Source organism: Colobus angolensis, unplaced genomic scaffold (genome assembly GCF_000951035.1).
Source record: "Colobus angolensis palliatus isolate OR3802 unplaced genomic scaffold, Cang.pa_1.0 Scaffold188, whole genome shotgun sequence".
Lineage (NCBI taxonomy): Eukaryota > Metazoa > Chordata > Mammalia > Primates > Cercopithecidae > Colobus > Colobus angolensis.
Genome location: NW_012115021.1, coordinates 853,226 through 872,488, shown reverse-complemented (window position 1 = coordinate 872,488; position 19,263 = coordinate 853,226). Strand labels below are relative to the sequence as shown.

At 36.6% G+C, this 19,263-nt stretch overlaps 1 protein-coding gene across 4 annotated transcripts in view; it reads right to left on the bottom strand.

Moving 5' to 3' along the window:
- RPS6KA3 (ribosomal protein S6 kinase, 90kDa, polypeptide 3) overlaps positions 1-19,263 on the bottom strand; it is a 118,626-nt gene that overhangs the window by 56,062 nt on the left and 43,301 nt on the right. For 3 of the 4 annotated variants that reach the window (XM_011940182.1, XM_011940183.1, XM_011940184.1), the window contains one exon: positions 4,960-5,076. In XM_011940182.1, coding sequence (XP_011795572.1) covers positions 4,960-5,076 — 117 coding nt within the window. Of the gene's footprint in view, positions 1-4,959; positions 5,077-14,009; positions 14,590-19,263 lie in introns of those variants that run through there. The other variant, XM_011940185.1, reaches the window with a different exon arrangement.

The following is a 19,263-nucleotide window of genomic DNA, read 5'->3' as shown; positions in this document are numbered from 1 at the left end:
AAAAAAAAAAAAAAAAAAATCCTTAAACTACATATGTATGAATTAGATGGAAAAAATCCCAAAATGTTTAAAGTATAACAGGTGGTATGATGGCTCTGCTTTTAACAAAACAGAAATTCTACTGAGCTCATCAAAACTGTTTTACAGGGGTTCCTCTTGACCACAATTTCCTGTTGATACAAGTACTCACTGATGAAGGGTCTTTTCTGTATACAAAGGTTGTATATAAATCTCACTGCTCAGCACAACAATTTAAAACACTTACACTGGGCCAGGAGCGGCGGCTCACGCCTATAATCCCAGCACTTTGGGAGGCCCAAGAGGGTTGATTACCTGAGGTCAGGAGTTTGAGATCAGCCTAGTCAACATGGTGAAACCCCGTCTCTACTAAAAATACAAAATTAGCCAGATGTGGTGGGTGCCTGCAATCCCAGCTACTTGGAAGGCTGAGGCAGGAGAATCACTTGAACCCAGGAGGCGGAGGTTGCAGTGAGCCGAGATCACATCACTGCACTCCAGCCTGGGCAACAAGAGCCAGACTCCGTCTCAAAACAACAACAACAAAAACGAAAAACAAAAACAAATAAAAAAAATTGAAGAATCCTGTGCACAAATATTTAATGTGACTTAAGTCAGAACCCACCTCCCCACCTTTTTATGGTCAAATTATTGCATACACCTAAACATGAAGAACACAATTCTTAGGTATGTTATTGGGCATCCTGACTTTCCAAATATTTGTGCAAAATGAATAAAGCCTGTTCTAAATAATTCATGGTCATTCTATATCATGGCTAATACAAGACTACCAATACATCCTTTCTACTCATTTTGACCATTAGGTTCATGATTATTTCCATTGAACCTTTAAATAGGTATGCCAAATAGATTTGAATTTCAACTCCTTTTCCCTATCCATTCTTTTGTAGCAGTGTTCTTATGCTGCCACAGGTGGGAAGAAGAGAAGTAATCACAATCAATAATTGAGTTTAGGATCTGCTTTCATTCATCTGAATTAGCACATCAGGCTATTAGCACAAAATTAAAATATGATTCATTCGACTGATTCTAGGACAAGGCAGAGTTTCTCACTTTAAGAAATTGTGCCAAGTCAATGGGCAATGACCCCAAATCAAGTGAAGAGCACCACAACTTGCAGAGAAACCCTGACGTGGGGTGTGTTGCTCTCCTATAATCACCACCCCTTTCACCATGCCCCATGCTTTAGCTCCTTTCAGCCAGTTAGTGGGGAGCCAACCTAGAGAGAAAAGCATCATTAACCAGGGTGGATCTAAGCTCTGGAATGATGTTTAAGTATTAAGGGTAATCAGAGATTATTAATATTTTTGATGGAAATAAAATTTGATTAGGTAGAGATAATTAGGATTTATTTGATATTTAATCATCCTTAAGATTCCCTAACCAAGTTTCTTGGTTCCATTCTGTAAGAAAAATTCTCCTGGTGAATTCCAAACTTTCAACTGTTCTTTGAATCCATCTTCTTAACACTCCAGCACTTCTTAGTTTGCAAAGTACTTTCACAACCATTTGTAACAAATCATTGTGTCGATTTTGGGAGGCAGACCTACTAGGCAATGCCTATTTTATAGCTGTCCAAACTAGGGCTTAGGGGGTTGAGTAATTTGCCCAGTGTCACAGTGGAGGTCCTGGGACAAAGTCCATGTCAGTCACCCAGTATTCTGCTTCTGCTCAGGGTGCTGTTTATCTGTTCCCTTTGGCCAGTAACCAGCCAAGCCCAGCAGGAGCAGCAGCGGTCCCAGCTGCCATCACTTCCTCCACCAGAGCATTTCTGACCTTCTCTCACTCCCCCATGAAGCTATTCTAGTCTCTGACAGGTCATCCCTGTTTCCTTGGCTTACTGTGGCCTTTCAGAATGAGTAAGAAAGGAGACAACCTATTTTGAATGTTTGGTATTTATAGTATGATATTTAAGTTACTTTTAAAGATGTAAAGGGAGAAGCATGCTAATTCCAAGAACTTAAATATTGTGTTCCCTGAAAATCTAATGTATAAAAATTACCCATCTATTTGGGTTTGAGTGGTGTGATAATTAAATTTAATACCAGATATTATGTGCTTGGCCTTTTATCATTTAATTCTCACTACTCTCCTATGGGGTCAGAACTATTACACACTCATTAATTCTTTCCAGAATTATATGCCAGGCACTGTGCTACTGGTTCAATGCTGAGACTTGATACAAGGCATGACCCTTCACTCGTGGAACATTTAGTCTAGTGGGGGAGACAGCCACTAAACAAATAATTAAACAAATGAAAAACTGCAATTGTGGCAAGTGCCATGAAGATGAGGTATATAATGTTCTGAGAGGGTATAACCAGGGAACATAACCTGGGAAGGATGCAGGGAAAGCCTCCTTGAGATCACAGGTGCAAGAGGAGCTAACCACCTGAGGAAGAGGCAGGGGTAGAGCAGAGTGTTTCAGGCAGAGGGAATAAAATATGGAAAGGCTTTCTAGCAGGATGGAGCTTAAGGACTTGGTCCTGCTTAAGGACCAAAGAAGGCAACCAATGTGACCAGAACACAGAGAGTGAAAGAAAAGTATGAAAACTGATGCTGGAGAGGTAGCTAGAGACCAGATTGAGGGGCTCCTCAGCCATCTTAAGAATTCATCTTTATTATAAAAGCAAAGAGAGGCCACTGAAAGGTTATGGGGGTAGAGTAAAAGATTAGTTCATGCTGGCTATCATGTAAATAATGGATCAAGGCAAGAATACATTTGGAAAGACCCAGTTAGGGGACTCCGTCAATAGACCAGGAAGAAAGGTGGTAGCATATTCTGGAGGGGTGGTAGGCAGGCTTTGAGAAATCTTTACTGAATCTACAGCACTTGGTGACAGATAAGATTGGCCAGGTCAGAGTGGGATAGGGGAGGTAGGGACTAGAAATATACACCAAGAATGCTTCCCAAGTTTCTAAATTGCTTAATGAGAGAAAAATGAAATAGAACAGTTTGAGGCTTAGGGAAAGATCATGAGTTTGGTCTTAGACACGTTGACTTTAAAGTGCTTTTAAGACACAGAAAAAGAGTAAGCAGCTGTGCATAAGAATTCAGAGCTTGGAGGAGCAATCTAGATTGGAGATATAAATCTGTTATGTCAGCTGTATGTGAGTTACAATTAAGATAGCGGGCACAGAGAAAATCAATTAGTAGAGTATTAGTAATAGAGAAGAAGGCAGCCTAGAATCGAACCTTGGAGAACTTCAATATTTAATGACTGGCTAGAGGAAGAAAATGGTGATCCAAGAGGTTAAGTAACTTGCTCAAACACACACAGTGAATAAATAGAAGAAAAAAAACTGAATCGAAGTCTGGCTGACCTAGAGCCCAAACTTACAACCGTTATGCTCTGCTGGCTACTTACTCTATATTTGGATTAAAAGCATCCTTTCGGGTTCGAAAGAGGTTAACAACTGTAACAAATTACCTATGCTAGCCAAGAATTGCTAAATACCCCCACTAAAATACACAAGAGAGCTAAACTGGTGCTGTTCTGAAACTTGCAAAGCATGATATCTTCAAATATTTCCTTACAGAGAGGTGGTAAGGAATCACTGCATTGTGAAAGTTGAAAGCAATCTCCAAATGTTCCTTTTGCCAAGAAACAATCTAGACCAGTGATCCCCAACCTATTTTAGTACCAGGGACTGGTTTCATGGAAGACAGTTTTTTCATAGACTGGGGCAGTGGGAGGGGGAAATGATTTCAGGATGAAACTGTTCCACCTCAGATCATCAGGCATTAGATTCTCATAAGGAGTGCACGACCTAGATCCCTCCCATGTGCAGTTCACAACAGGGTTCGTGCTCCTGTGAGAATCAAATACCGCCACTGATATGACAGGAGGTGGTGCTCAAACAGCAATGCTCACCCGGGGGTTGGGGACCCCTGGTCTAAACAGATCAAGTAGCAGTTAATTATAACGCTGTACTTCTCAAAATGGAGTACAGAAGTGCCCCTGAGGTGTGCAGTGTGTATGTATGTGATGGGAGACAAGCAGGACATGAAAAACACTGATAAAGATGTTGCATTTTCGGCTGGGCGTGGTTGCTCACACCTGTAATCCCAGCACTTTGGGAGGCCGAGGTGAGTGGATCGCTTTGAGCTCAGGAGCTCGAGACCAGCCTGAGCAACATGGTGAAACCCCATCTCTATAAAAAAACACAAAAATTACCTGGGTGTGGTGGTGTGTGCCTGTGGTCCCAGCTACTCAGGAGGCTGAGGCTGGAGAATCGCTTGAACCTGGGAGGCAGAGGCTGCAGTGAGCTGAGATCACGCCACTGTACTCCAGCCTGGGTGACAGAGGCAGATCCTGTCTTCTGGAGGAATTTTACTTGGTGGCTTTGGGAAACATTTTTTGATGTTAAAAACAAACGCGATGTTAAATGCGTTTGTTTTTTATTTGTTTGAATAAAATGCAAACTTTCCACTCATTTTAAAGACAAGCCAGGAGTCAAGAAAACTTCAAAATCGTAGCAGTAGCCCCCAACCCTACTTCTTTGGGAGCATCACTCACTTTACGCTGGTATTAGAGTAAGCTGGAAGGGAGGCTGAGATGTGCTGTTATACTGTATTGCAAGATCACCATCCAACCCTACCCAAGGACTCAAAAAGAGGCCAGTGTATCAAGGGAATATCTTGTGATTTTTAACCATTCAAGAATCACAACTGGAGAGGTCATGTGGTCTTGAAGATAACGTATGAAGCAAATACTACCAATTTACTACAAGTTTCCAATGTACTTTTGAACTTTATTCACTTTCCCACACTTACTGATAGTGAGAAATGTAAAAAAACAGAAAACATTGCTGGTAGAAAGACTGGTAGCATTTCATAAAGTATTTGTTTCCTCATGTGTATGAAATACATATGAAATTAAAAGACAACTTTTAAAAAAGCACACACTCATGACTTACCTTTCCAAATGATCCCTGCCCTAATACTTTTAAAAGTTCAAACTGGGAAGGATCTGCCTTTTCATGTCCTTCCTTTACATGATGTGTGATTGCAATTTCTTTGATACTGACTTCTTCCTGTTGAGATAAATATAAGGGGAGCAAACAGGGTTAGCCAGAGCTATTTTCTCCCGCTAAAAATCAAACAATATTAATTTAATCATACTAGAAATTAATTAGAAATCAATCTAATTTCTAAGCAAATTAGAAATCCTCAAATTAACATACAAAAAACACCATTTACCAACCCATCAAGTGAATATGCCACACATATATACTTTCAGGTTAAGTGTCAGAGATAGTTATTATACCAGACTACTACATTGACCAATTTAACCTCTACATGACATTTAGTACTAAATATTCCCAAGTCTTCATTCTCTCTACTGGAGACAATTAGAATAGTTTTATTGGGTGGGGGCAGAGGGTGTAAAGAAGTCTGAAAATAACAGATCGGAATAATCTGCTGTGCTCTGGTGTGTGGTTATACTATGCAGAACTAATGCTATTTTAAAAAAGTGTTTATTGAGGAGAGGGGTTGAAAAATATTCCAGGGTAAAAATGGAGATTTCTAACCTCAATGTGGCTGTTTAAGTACACTGAAGTTTTATCCCTTTGAAATGTCTGTTACTTTCTGTTTCTAGAATAATCTGGGATCTGAAAGGGGAGAAAGGAGTAACTCTAAAACACAAAAGGAGAAAAGATTTAACATTTGGATGGATAATCAGACATGGAAAAAAATGACTATTCAGCATGGTGGAACAGTGAGAGGTATCTGGGTTAAGAGAAGGATTTTAAAAGTGAACATTTTAATATATTTGAGGAAAAGTGTCAGAACAAAGAGAAAATATATGAAATATACACAGGATTTCGATTACTTATGTGAGATCAGCAGATTAGGTTATCTTATTTAATCAAGACACATACTGTATGTTATAGTCAAAAATTACAACAAAACAAAACCTGACAAAATCAGAAACATAAGCCTGTCAAATAAAGACTAGCATTTCTATTTTGCTGACTATAATGTTTTTTTCTAGGTGCATAAGTACTGTTAGTAGAATCTCAATGTGTTATGTAAACATAAATAATCTATTGTTTTTGTTATTGTCTTATCCCAAACAAACATTTGCATTCACTTAACCTTTTCTGAGATGTCCTTAGAATGCTGGCAATATAAGGAATTACAAAGATTTCTCAAAAGGACATACCAGAATATCCTAACATGGTAGCTTTTGAAAATGAGTAGTAAAAGGAAAAAAGCTCCCAGAAAAGGAGAAAAAGGAATCCAGGCCCACTACTTTATTTCCAAGACAGAGGCTGTAATTTGTAGGTTATCCTACTACTTAGGCAGTTCAATCATATTGGACTCTCCTGGGACTTCGGGAACAATAATCAAATCATTTCCTAACATCAGTATAGCTCTTTATTTCACAGTTTCCCGTGCATTATCTCCTTTAATTCTCACAACGATCCTGTGCAGTAGGTATTAGCGTAGAACCAAGCATTAGCTGACTCTTAAGATGCTACCTCTTTCCTCCAAATAAGACCAAGGTACAAGGGTTTCAGACACCCCTTTCTCCAGAGACCAAGGGCTTCAGAGTGATAGCTGTTAGTAGTCATTAGTACAATAGGGAAGGCAGGAAGCAAATTATCAAATTTTTTAAAAAAACCTTTCAAAGAACAAAGTATACGTGGGATTAAGATTTAGAAAGAAATCCAGCAAATACTATTATTGAGCACCCACTACATACCAACCCTGTGTTAGGTGTTTTTTCATGTTTTATATTCATGCTTCACAACAAATCTTTGACCACATATTAATGTTAGAGAGGACTGACATAACATAAATGAGTAAACCTTAGAACAAGCATAAACATTTCAGAGTTTTCTATGTACTCTCCCATTTACCACTAGAAATTTGACAGATCCTCTAAAAACAAACTGGTTTGAATATTCTACGGTCTGAAATTTAAAGAGATTAATTGAAGGCTAAAGATCACAAGCCAGTAAGTGGTAAATTCAGGGCTCAATTCTAGGTCTCCTGACTTTGAAAACAAGGCCCTTACCATTACACCACACTGAGATCAATGACAGGAAACCTATAGGCTTATGACCCTGGTCTTCGTAACCGGTCTGTTAGCTCAGTTGATTACAGCAGTGTTCTTTGAACTTTTTGGTAGCACATCCTTAGCAGGAAAACGAACAAACAAAAAAACCCAAAACAACAAAAAACACAAAACCAAAAATCCCTACATACACAATATTTGTATCCTTAAAATTATATACATGTAAAGAAGTTCTCTTCTTTTTCTGTACCCCAAAGTGCTGTCACATCATACTCTGAAGACTAACCAAGTTAATGGGCTGGATTCCAGCATGTGTCAGTCTCATGTTAAAAACCAAACAAAGAAACATACAAACAAAAACTATCTATTCAAGAGCCTAATTGGAAACTAGCAGCCATTTATGCCTTTAAATTATGAGGTCATAAAGAACTCTATTTTGTAATGTTATATATTTTTTACATTTTTCTTTTGTAGGTAAATGAGATGTGATTTATCAGGTAACAGTATTTTTTCACCTTATATTTCACAGCAAATCCTACAAAAATTGTTGGTCACAAATAAAGATGCAACACAAGCAGGGAAGAACAATCACCTAATTATAAACACATTCCATTTTGTAGCAGGCATACAGGATCAACCCTTACCCTTAAATAGTGTGAGCTACAATCAGGCCATGAACTTCAAAATAAACAATTACTACTCTCATCTTTGATGACTACCCTTCCTTTCATCTCATGTCAAATAAGTTACTAAAAAATGCAGAGTCTGACTGGGCACAGTGGCTCACTCCTGTAATCCCAGCACTTTGGGAGGCTGAGGTGGGCGGATCACCTGAGGTCAGGAGTTCGAGACCAGTCTGGCCAACATGGTGAAACCCTGTCTCTAGTAAAAATACAAAAATTAGCTGGGCATGGTGGTGGGCACCTGTAATCCCAGCTACTTGGGAGGCTGAGGCAGGAGAATCGCTTGAACTCAGGAGGCAGAGATTGCAGTGAACCGAGATTGTACCACTGCACTCCAGCCTCCTGGGCAATAAGAGCAAGACACCGTCTCAAAACAACAACAACAACAACAAAAAGTAGAGTCTAGCCTGGACAATATAGTGAGACTTTGTCTCTACCCAAACATTTACAAGATTAGCCAGGTGTGGCGGTTGGTGTGAGCCTGTAGTCCCAGCTACTCAGGGAGCTGAGATGTGAGGATTGCTTGAGCCCAGGAGGTGGAGGCTACAGTGAGCCATGATCGTGCCACTGCACTCCAGTCTGGGCAACAGAGCAAGACCCTGTCTCAAAAGAAAAAAAAAGCCGTGTCTCCCTTTGGTCCCTTCAGCATAACAACCACATACCCAAACACTATGTATCAAGCACAGTGTTGAGAACACTTTTCATTCTTTCTTTTTCTATTTCCAGTGGTATCATCAAGGTATAAGCCTTCATTACCTTTCATCTAGAAAACTGAAACTAGATTGGTTACTCATAATATCCCTTTCTGCCTGCATCCATTCCAATTCATCTTTTTGACAAATTCACTTTCTGAAATTATACAGCTTCAGTCATATGACCAGGCTGTTCAAAAACTCCTCCAAGTTTTCTCAAATTAAATGCACTGCTTCACCTGGGCATTCGAGGTCCTCTACAATACGGCCTCAACCTGCTTTTGTGATATTATCTCCCAACATTCTCTTACACATAGCCTTTTGTCAACCCAGGTTATTTCTTATTCCCTAAACTTTTTGTTTTTAAAATCAAAGTAATACATGCACGTTAGTAATAAACAGTGGCAGAACAGCTTATGGTGAAAAGCAAGTCTCATGCCTAGACTTGAAAAAAAATCAGTTCTGCATCGACTTTGATAATTTCTTAATTTATTAACCTTAAGACAATGTCTACTAACTTAAGGTGAGGGACTTACTTATATTATGCCCCTTTACTTCATCATCTTCTTCTCTATTGTTTGGTAATTATATTACCTTTACATAAACTTCTCATCTTTTCTCTGCTTTGGACAGAATCCTAACTCTTCCCTTTGAAAAAGGAGGCTAATAGTGCCCATATATTCTTCTTCTTAAACTTCTTCCCATTTGCTGCTAGCTGTATATAATTTTATTAATATTAAGGCTATTAATTTTAAGAAAATTAACATTTCCTCCTGCAACCACAACTAAATCCTTCATGCTCTATAGCCTGATTCTAAAGTTGAAAGCCTATAGACAACAGTATCCATATTACCATGACAATATATGGTTCAAATGAAGGCTAGGTAATATATTAAATTTCCTCTCATATGGGCCCATAACAACGACTCCCAGGCCAATCTAAGGGGACTTAAAAAAAAATTAAAAATAAAAACTTCATTAAATGTTAAAATGGTTACTTCACTGTTTTAAGTTTCCTACGTCTCTTTCTTAGATTACTGCCTTGTAACTTCCAAAGAAAGGTGTCGTGGAAGAAAACTTCCTGAACCTCACACATCTGTAAATGTTGTTATTTTGTCTTCCCATTTGTATAGTTTGGCTTAATACCAAATTCCAGAAGAAAAATAATCTTGCCTCAGAACTTTGACACCATAGATCCACTGCCTTCTAGCATCCAGTTCTGCTGATGAGATGGGTGATGCTAGTCTAGTCACACTTTTTGGTAGGTCTGGTTTTTCTTTCTGGAAGTTTTAAAGATTTTCTCTGTCCTTGTGTTTCTGAAGTTCCCCAATAGTGAGATAAACAGGGTCTTCTTTCCTTCAGAATGCTAGATGCTTGGTGAACCTTTATAATCTAAAGACCTGAATTCTTTAACTTTGTGGGGAATTCTAACATTTATTTGATAATTTCCTTCCACTCATTTTTCAGGGCTTCTCTTTTTGTGACTCTTCTACTAATTGAATAGTGTATGTCTGAAATGGAATCGTTTATGTCATTTTTTTCTCCTATTTTCTGTTTCTTTTTTTTTTTTTTTTTTGAGACAGAGTCTGGCTCTGTCACCCAGGCTGGAGTGTAATGGTGCAATCTCAGCTCACTGTAGCCTCAACCTCCTGGGCTCCAGCAATCCTCCCACCTCAGCCTCCCCAGTAGCTGGAACTACAGGCATGTGCCACAACACCTGGCTAACTTCTTCATTTGTTTGCAGAGACATGGTCTCACCACATTGCCCAGGCTGGTCTGAAACTCCTGAGTTCAAGCAATCCGCCTGACTTGGCCTCCCAAAGTGCTGGGGTTACAGGAATGAGCCATCATGTCCAGCACTGTCTCTACTTTCTAAGAGACTTTCTTGACTTTATCTTCCGACTTTCATACTAAATTTTTTATTCTGGCAAATCTTAAAGTAAATTTTCAAGTGTTTCTTTTCTTAGTGTGTGTGTGTGTGTGTGTGCGTGTATGTGTTTTAAAAAGCATCTTCCTCCACTCCCTACTCTCTTCCCCCCAAAAACGGATGCGATCATTTCAAACCTCTTTAGGGATACAAACAGGGATTTATAAAATATTTTTCTAAATCAGGGCTCAGAGAGTACGGAAAATACTCTTGAGGGTGGAGAGAAAAGATCAATTCCTGTGGCAAGTTTGACATTGGTTCAAGTTTCAAAAACCTGCCACTGTTTTATCCTGAACACGCTTTTCTGTTCCAAGTTTAAATTTCATAAGACCTATATTTTTACTAATCACACCAGCGAACTATTTTCTATCTACTTTACATATATGCAAAATTACAGTAGTATAATACGCAAAATATCCTGGGTTGAGATCTCGATGCCCAGATCGTACTTAATGTCACCAGGTCATAGGACCATGACTATTTTAGAAATGAATCTAAGGTTCAACCAGGACATAATACTAATGCTTGGGCAATCTTGGACAACAGGTAGGAAAGCAACAATGTACTTTTCTAGCTCATACTTGGAATCTAATGAGATGGATGCAGAAAGGAATATCAGATTTCCAAGGGCAGTGATAAGCCAAGAACAGATTGACATGTGCATGTGACAAACATATCTTATGTCACTAAATCACCTGTTACTGAAATAAATCTGTCACATGAAAACATAAAATTATAGTTTGACTTGATATTTTGTAAAACTGTGTTTTTGCCTATAAGTACATGGTAAAGCAGCTATATTAATAGTTTTATGGAAAAAAATTATGTTAATAAACTGGAACACAGACATAAATTATATACACTCTAATTATTCTGTGAGGCTCACATATTTTTACATTCTCTGGCACAACTGTTTTTTAAATGATAAATGGGTATCTGTCCATTCACTACCACAAAAAACTAACTTTGTGCATTTAAAAACAGTAATAATAAATTCCATGTTATTATTTTTACACAGACTATGTTGATTTGATAAGCAAAAGTCTGACTGTAGGCAAAATTTTGAGGATGGCAGCAGATCTACATCATGCCCTGTTTCATTCTTCCTATATTTCCACCCCTTTCAGACATTTGCCACCTCCCTCAGCCTAGGTGTTGAATATCCTTAAGCTATGTGCGGGAATTCACTAATTCATTCTTCCATCCATTTAAACATTTATTTTTGAGCACCCGATACATGCTAGGCACTCTTCTAGGAGCTGGGATATACAATAAGTCAAATGGACCAAAAACTTTGCCTTTTTGACAACAGACCAAATAGTAATAATAATAATAATAGGTAAATAAAGGTTAGAACATGATAAATACTATGAAGAAAAGATATTGAGTTGAGTAAAGGGATGAGAATAGCAGACATGGAAAGGGGGGATTGTAATTTTCAATAAAGTAGTCAGGGCAGGCTTTATCAAGAAGATGCTATTTGAGAAAGACCTGAGGAAGGTGAGAAAGTCAGCAACTGGGGAAAAAACATTCCTAGGAGAGGGATGAACCAGTACAAAGGCCAGAGTGGGAGCACACCTGGACACTAGAGTTTAAATCAGAGAGTATGAAAGAGAGGTAGAGAAGAATGAGGTCAGAGAGAGAACTAAAACCCAGGTGGCTCTCCTGCTTTTGCTTTTTCCTGAACGCCTGGTCCCAGTGAAAATGTTTCTGATCTATGACATACTCTGTTAGAACCATTCATTTTCGTTGGAAGGCCATTCAAATTATGGGCCACGTATTGTACTAGGTGTTAGAGATACTAAGACAATTTACCTGGATCTCAAAGATTTATTATTAGATAAATATTTGTTGAGATATGACCCCTGATGGATAAAACGAAGTCAGTTCAGTTGAAACATATAATTTTAGAAATTCTGTAAAGAGTGTCATTTTGGACATCATGGAAAAATGAGGAGAAAATTTATGGGCAGGTAGATCTTTTGGTGTCCCTCAGTCATACAGAAAGCCACCCAGTTTGTTTCCCAGGACCAACAAAAGGTCCTTAGGTTTATACCTCAATGGTCTTTAAGGTCCACTCTTTAGTGGGGAAAAAAATAATCTACTGTTTCCTTTTCAAGTTGTGAGAGAAAAATATCATTTTGATCTTAAAATGTAAAAAGGATTAAAGAAACTGAAATTAATGCTATTTGAATGATCGAAAACCTAATATTGTAACATGCTAACTAAGAAAACAAACTGAGAGATATTAACTGATTTCAAAGAATGATTCAACATTTGGCATTATGCCCTGCCTTGTATACATAATTTCCTTTTTCCTCCCCTCCCTTGAGTCAGGAAGTGTGTTCTTGAGGCATTTGTATTTTCTAAATTGTTTTGAATGCCAGAAAATATTATTGAAGCTTGAAGTAAAATATTTAAATGTTTCTTGGTAAAAGTCAGTAAGTATTTTCTAACTATGGATGTGTAACCATTTTTTGTTGTACCATAAAAAAGAGCTTACAAATGAAAAATGCATACTTTATTTGTCCCTTAAATGTCATTCTAAATTAAACTATCACCCTTTATATAGATACCTATAGTTCTATAATATGTAGTTTTATTTTAAAAAGATATGTTAACCTTTTTGTAGATGATCAAGATACATAAAAATTATTTTGCTGTGACACAAAATTCGGCTGGTTATTCAAGCCATGGTATGAAACTACGTATTAAAATATTCTAGATTACAATCTGACTGAATTCAATTTACTTCATTTGCTATGGAATGATAAATAAGCTCAACATTTTTCATTTAACCAAATTCTTTAAGAGAGCTTTAAATTCTTATAAGTCAGCTCCTTTTATCTATGTTTGAGAAAACAGCAAGCTGGTTCTCCAGATTAACATTTCTAATCACTGCCACAAAGAGCAGAGTTTTCTCCCAATCTGGAATCCCGATCAGCAAATTTAATTCTCTTTAAAGAGCTGCTGGATAGCACAATTCTCATGGCAAAATATCAAGTTGATTTTGGCAGGATTGTAGATTAAATATATTGCAAATTAACATCCACTAAGCCCATTTTAACAGAATAATTCTTTGAAAATTGTTCCTACTCTAAATCAGATAAAATTACTTGAAGTTATTTAAATATGGAGTTGCTTAAAAACTTCCATGTTTTTACAGGAACCAATTTCCACCAAAATGTGATTTTAAGTTATTGACTGCTTAAAATAACATACTCTCCTACTCACTAAAGTTGTTTTCATTATAGTAATCTCCTAAATATTAGCAAATTTGCAATTCTGTTTATGCCTGGTTTAATTTTGAGAATTACAGTCATTTGTTTTACTATAAAAAATTACAAACACTAGCAAGATAAAAATTACTCTAGCACTAAAAAAAAAAACAAAAAGCAAAAAACAAAAAAAAAAACAACCCAATGTGAAAGTAAATTGACAAAATATACAGAGTTGAAATGTATAATATACATAACTGGCTTACTTTTAGTAAACAGAGATATTATCCTTTAAACGTTCTATCAAAACTGGTTTTGAATTTTGAAAAGCTGCTTTAAAGAACATATAAAATAATTACTATAATTATAGTTAGCTCCAACTGAAACATTTTATTCTTTAAAAGAAGCTGAACAGAGCTTACCTGTATAGAGCGAACACGAAAAGACAAAAATTTAAACATGGCTACGAAACCATGATGGTGATAAAAGAATTTCTGACGGTAAAACTTAAGTTAGAAAGGGAAGGCCAAGCCCCTGCAAAGTTTTCTCCTACCAGCTGTTCCGGCAATTAGAAAATTTCCTGTCAGGCGGGTCCTGAAAATGCTAGAAAAAGAGGCCGGACAATTTTCCTGTGGTAAAAGAAAGAAGAAACCTGCCGACAGGGGCACTAATGTAGCTGGATAGGTAGGGAGGCCAGAACAGGAAACGAAAACAGATTTGCTGATAGCCAAATCCTGTTGAAATGTTCTTTTCTCCTAGTTCCCAGCAATCCGGACAATTTTCACAACCAGTGAAACAAACGTTATTTTAGAATCCTGAGAAATGCCAGAATTTCTTAACTATATGAACCTTTAAAACAACCGAAACTAGTTGCCACTACTAAAAGTTGCTAAACTGATGCACAAGTGGAATTTGACCCTTTGCAGTGTGTTTACACGCACACTCAAGCCGTGGTCTCAAGACAATTTTAAGGTTATACACAGGCATGTCATGGGTATTCCCTGTCAATGAGGAAGAGTTTCATAACTACAGGTAGAAAATGAAGATCACAGGCAAGAAACTTTTAAAATTGTGATGTACGGACAACTGCGACCTGTCTTAAATGAAAGTAAATTACTTTTGAATTTATGTTAGTCACAGCATTAATTATCAACCAGATTAAAGACTTAAAGGCCCATAGTTAAAACTCATATTCCTAGTTGATAAAATATAAGTTAAAAAAAAAAAAGAAGTCCAATCCTTGGGTTATTAGCAAAATGGAACACTTAAGAAGCCATTTTGGAAAAGAAGGAGGGGTCAAGCTACCATACAATCCCTCACTCCATTTCATTTCATACTGTAATACCTTATAGAAATTTTTCTAAGGTATTTTTGCTTTCGAAAATGACAAGTATGCCAACATTCAGAACATAATCACTGCAATAGTGGCATTTAAAACATCCAAAGAACAGCAGCTTCAAGAGTTGTGGGATAATGCTCTACTTAATGAACATTTAATCTATGTGGAACCAACAAAAACCTCAAGGGTTAATCTACACAGCCTGTAAGAATTTAATAAAATCATGGAATTTTCAAAACCTGAAGACACCCTAGAAAGTACCAAGAATAATCGGCTCACTTTCTGGATGAAGAAACTGTGGTCAAGGTAGGCCCATATTTGGTGATGGAGCTATCTATAATGGGAGTTCAGTTTAGTACCCACTTACTGAGCAAACATTAGAGAACCCATTATGTGTTACAGATCCTACATGAAAAGCCAGGACTCTTCCTCCTCTATCAAATTTTTATGAAAATGTTCTATAAATGACCTAATGGAAGTTGAAGAGTAACTAAAAAAAAAAAAACTTTGCTCAATTTAAAAAATTATCTTATATAACCAAATACATTAGCAGCAACAGGGACCCAAATAAATATCTAAGATAGAACTTTGAATTCTGCCTGGAAAATTGTGCACTCCTCTTGTTTAAAAACGCATGCTTCAGTTTTTCAGCAAGGCAGGCACTTAGGAACTCTCCCATCTCCCAAAAGGAATTACTTAAGACTCCTTACAACACTCCAAAAGGGCAGCAAGGCAAGGACAACCACCTAACACAGAATGGCAGTCTGAACATGAGGTGGCTCTTGAGACTATGTCAGGAAAAAGCATCATGTTTACTGCACAACTAATGAAGTAGGATATCTCTGTAAGTAGCAGTCACTGACTTTATTCAAGTAATATTTTTAAACACGAGCAACCAAATACCCTTTTTTAAACGTAAAGGATTAGTGAAAATTGGCTTTAATTACTACTAGTGCTCAGGTTAATAATTCACATTTTGCTGTGTGTTATGCTTTTTAATAATTAGCACTAAGAAATGAAGTAATATTTCAGACACCAAAATCTGAAATAAGTCTCCAAGTTGAAATGATACCTTAATTAAAACAGTGTGGTACTACTATAAAACACAAATAGAGTGACAGAAAAGAATGTGGCACTGTACATCAGAGGGAGATGTTAGGATATACGGCTACCTGTTTGGAGAATGCAGATACCATAAGGGAAAGTATTAATACAGATTTGATTATAAAAGTTTAAAAGGTCTTTATATCAAAAGGCACTATAAACAAAGTTAAAAGACTACCTCATGTGATTGGAATTCCTTATAATCATATTACAATTCATCAATGAGCAACTGCTTTATTTAGGTGTTATCTATCTCCTAACCAGAATGTGAGCTCTTAAAGTCCTTTAGTACATCTCTTATGGTATTTATTACTGTTTAAGTACATCCCATTGCCCAGATTAATCTTGAGATTAATACCAAATATCACATATAAGACCTCAAATAAATGGCTTCCTTAATAAGTATCATATGCTGAAATCTGAAATGGATGCTACTTTTGTGGTTGTGCACATGAAACTAGATACTGTTCTTTTTTTCCATCTCTAACTTTAAAATTTCTTAAAATTTATCTTACTAAATTTTTGTTTTAAACATTTTATTGATTTATTCATTTACCTTATTATTTAAAAAGTAACTATTATAAAAATAATGGATGCCCATTATTGAAACTTAGATAATAAACAAAAAGGGAAAAAATTTAAAAAATCACTATTTTGGTGATTTTCTTTCCAATCTTTTCTATGCACATATATGAACCATACTACACATAGTATCACTTTTTCTGTAAAGGGACAGATAGTAAGTATTTTCAGCTTTGCAGGACATACGGTTTCTGTCAACTTTGTCAGTGCAGTGAGAAAACGGATGGGTAAGGCTGTGTTCCAATAAAACATCTTTTACAGAAACAGGTGACAGGCCCATGAGTGTAGTTTGCTGACCCCTGTTCTCTATTCCTCAATGGATTATTAATAACTGTTGAAAATTCGATTATACAAATCTCCTGTTGTTGGGTCTTTGATCTACACTATGGTGCTGTCCCATCATTTGTACACATTCACATTTAGAAATAATTTCTAGAAGTAGAACTGTATATTCAAGAGTATGAGACATTAAGGTTTTTGATCCTTAATCAATTTAGGATTGATTAAGGATCAAGTTGTCCTCCAGGCAACTTGGCACATTGTCCTCCAGGAAGAACCTGAATAATAAGGAGGGAACCACATCAAGACCTTGGGCAGGGGCAAACTATAGCCAGGCCTGGTCAGCCTAAAGGCCAAATCTGCCCATGTCCATCTCTGTTTAAATATTATCTTCAACTGTGTTTGCCCTATAATGGCTACCACTGAGTTGAGTATTTGCAAGAGAGATCATATGGCCTACAAAGTTTAAGGTATTTATTTACTATCTGGCCCGTTACACACAAAGTTTGCTGACTCATGGGGTAGAGTCCTCAAACAGAATGAACAGCAAATGCCAAAGCACAGAGATAGGAATGAGCTTAATGAATTCAAGACACGAAGGAAAGGTCACAGTGGCTAGAATGCGATGAACATCAACGAAAGAGGAAGGAAATGAAGAGGTAGCTTAGGGCCGTATTAAGTGAGGCCTTAGACCCAAGAAATTTGGGTTTGTATTTTATTTCAAGTGTAATGGGAAACGAATCTTTCTCATTTTAGGCAATGACATTATTACCTTTCTCAAAAACCTACGAGTCCTTTTTGGCCTTTCCTTTCTTATCTAATTTCCTTCCTTTCATATTTAATCCCTCAACAAATTCTAATTTTATCTCAAAAATAAACCTCAAATCTGTCTATTTCTATTTCCTCTGCCATTCCCAGTACAAACTATCATCTATTGCCATAAAACTGGTTTCTCTGCTTCTAAATTTTCCCTGTGCAATCCTTTATCTTCACAGCAGCCAGAATCATCTTAAAACAGAAATCAGACTAATTTATGCCCCTACCTCAAATTCTTCAATGGCGTCCCATCACAGAACAAACTCCAAACTTCCCATAGTCTACAGAGCTTAAAGTAAGCAGTAGTAAATGCTACCTTGATCCTGACTTGGAGATATACTCACTAATTCATTCAGACATAATGTGAATATTTGGTCTTAGATATATAAAGTCTATTTCCTCTTTACTAAAAGAGGAATGAGTGTTAAGTTTTGTGTAATGTCTTTTTATCTATTAATACTGTCACTTAATTTTTCCTCCTTTGATTTACTGATAACTTAGACAAATAAATTTCTTAATATTGACCTATGCTTGTATTTCCAGGAAAAAAATCCATTATTTTAATATAATTCTATACTTAATTTGTAAATATTTAGGATTTTTGCATTTATATTCATAAATTAAATTGGCATATGGTTTCCTTTTCTACGCTAACTCATTTTCGGGGCTATGCTAACTCTATAAAACAAACTAGAAGGCAAGGCAGATTTTTTCCTATGTTTTGGGACAACTTAAAGACCACAGAGTGATCTATTTCTTGAAAGTTTCGAAGATTTTTCTCTTAAGAAATCACTGAGCTTGGCACTATAATCGGGGACAGAAAGTGTGGTAGTGCTAATTTTTTATGATTTCAACTTCTCCCAAGGCTATTGGTATACTGTTTCTCTCTCCCTTCCCAAATTTAGATTTTCCTAAAACACCATACATTTCACCAACTTTCATATTAGTATACTGTTACAGTTAGTATTCTATGAAGTTTTTGAAATTAAACCTAAGGAAAATTTCAACCATATGCAAAAGCAGACAGAATAGTATAGCCTTCATGTGCTCATCACTTGAGTTTAATAATTTTCAACTCATAGCCAATCTTGTTTCATATGCTCACTTCCCCAACTCCTGTAGTTAATTATTTTGAAGCAAATCTCAGACATCATATCATTTTATCTGTAAATATTTGGGTTGTTATGTTTTAATCTCCTTCCTATCTGTGCTTATATCCTGTTTTGCTTTCCTAATGTTGTGGATTTGCTTTTGTGTGTTTTCCCTTGTTTTCTAAATTGCTGATTTTTGAAATTATATTTAATTCCTTCCTCTTGTTTTTTATAGGTTTACTTTGTAGTTCTTTTTTTCTAGTTTCCTTCACTGAGTCCTTAGTTGCTTTGAGTTCTCTTATTTATTAATAAAGTTTTCTTTCAAGTATAACAATAACGTTTAAGATACTACTATATTCTAGGCACTGTGCTTTACATGAAATTATCTCAGCTGATGCTCACCAATGAAGTGGGAACTATTATCCACACTAGATGAACAGAAGACTAAGGCTTAAAGAGAAGTTA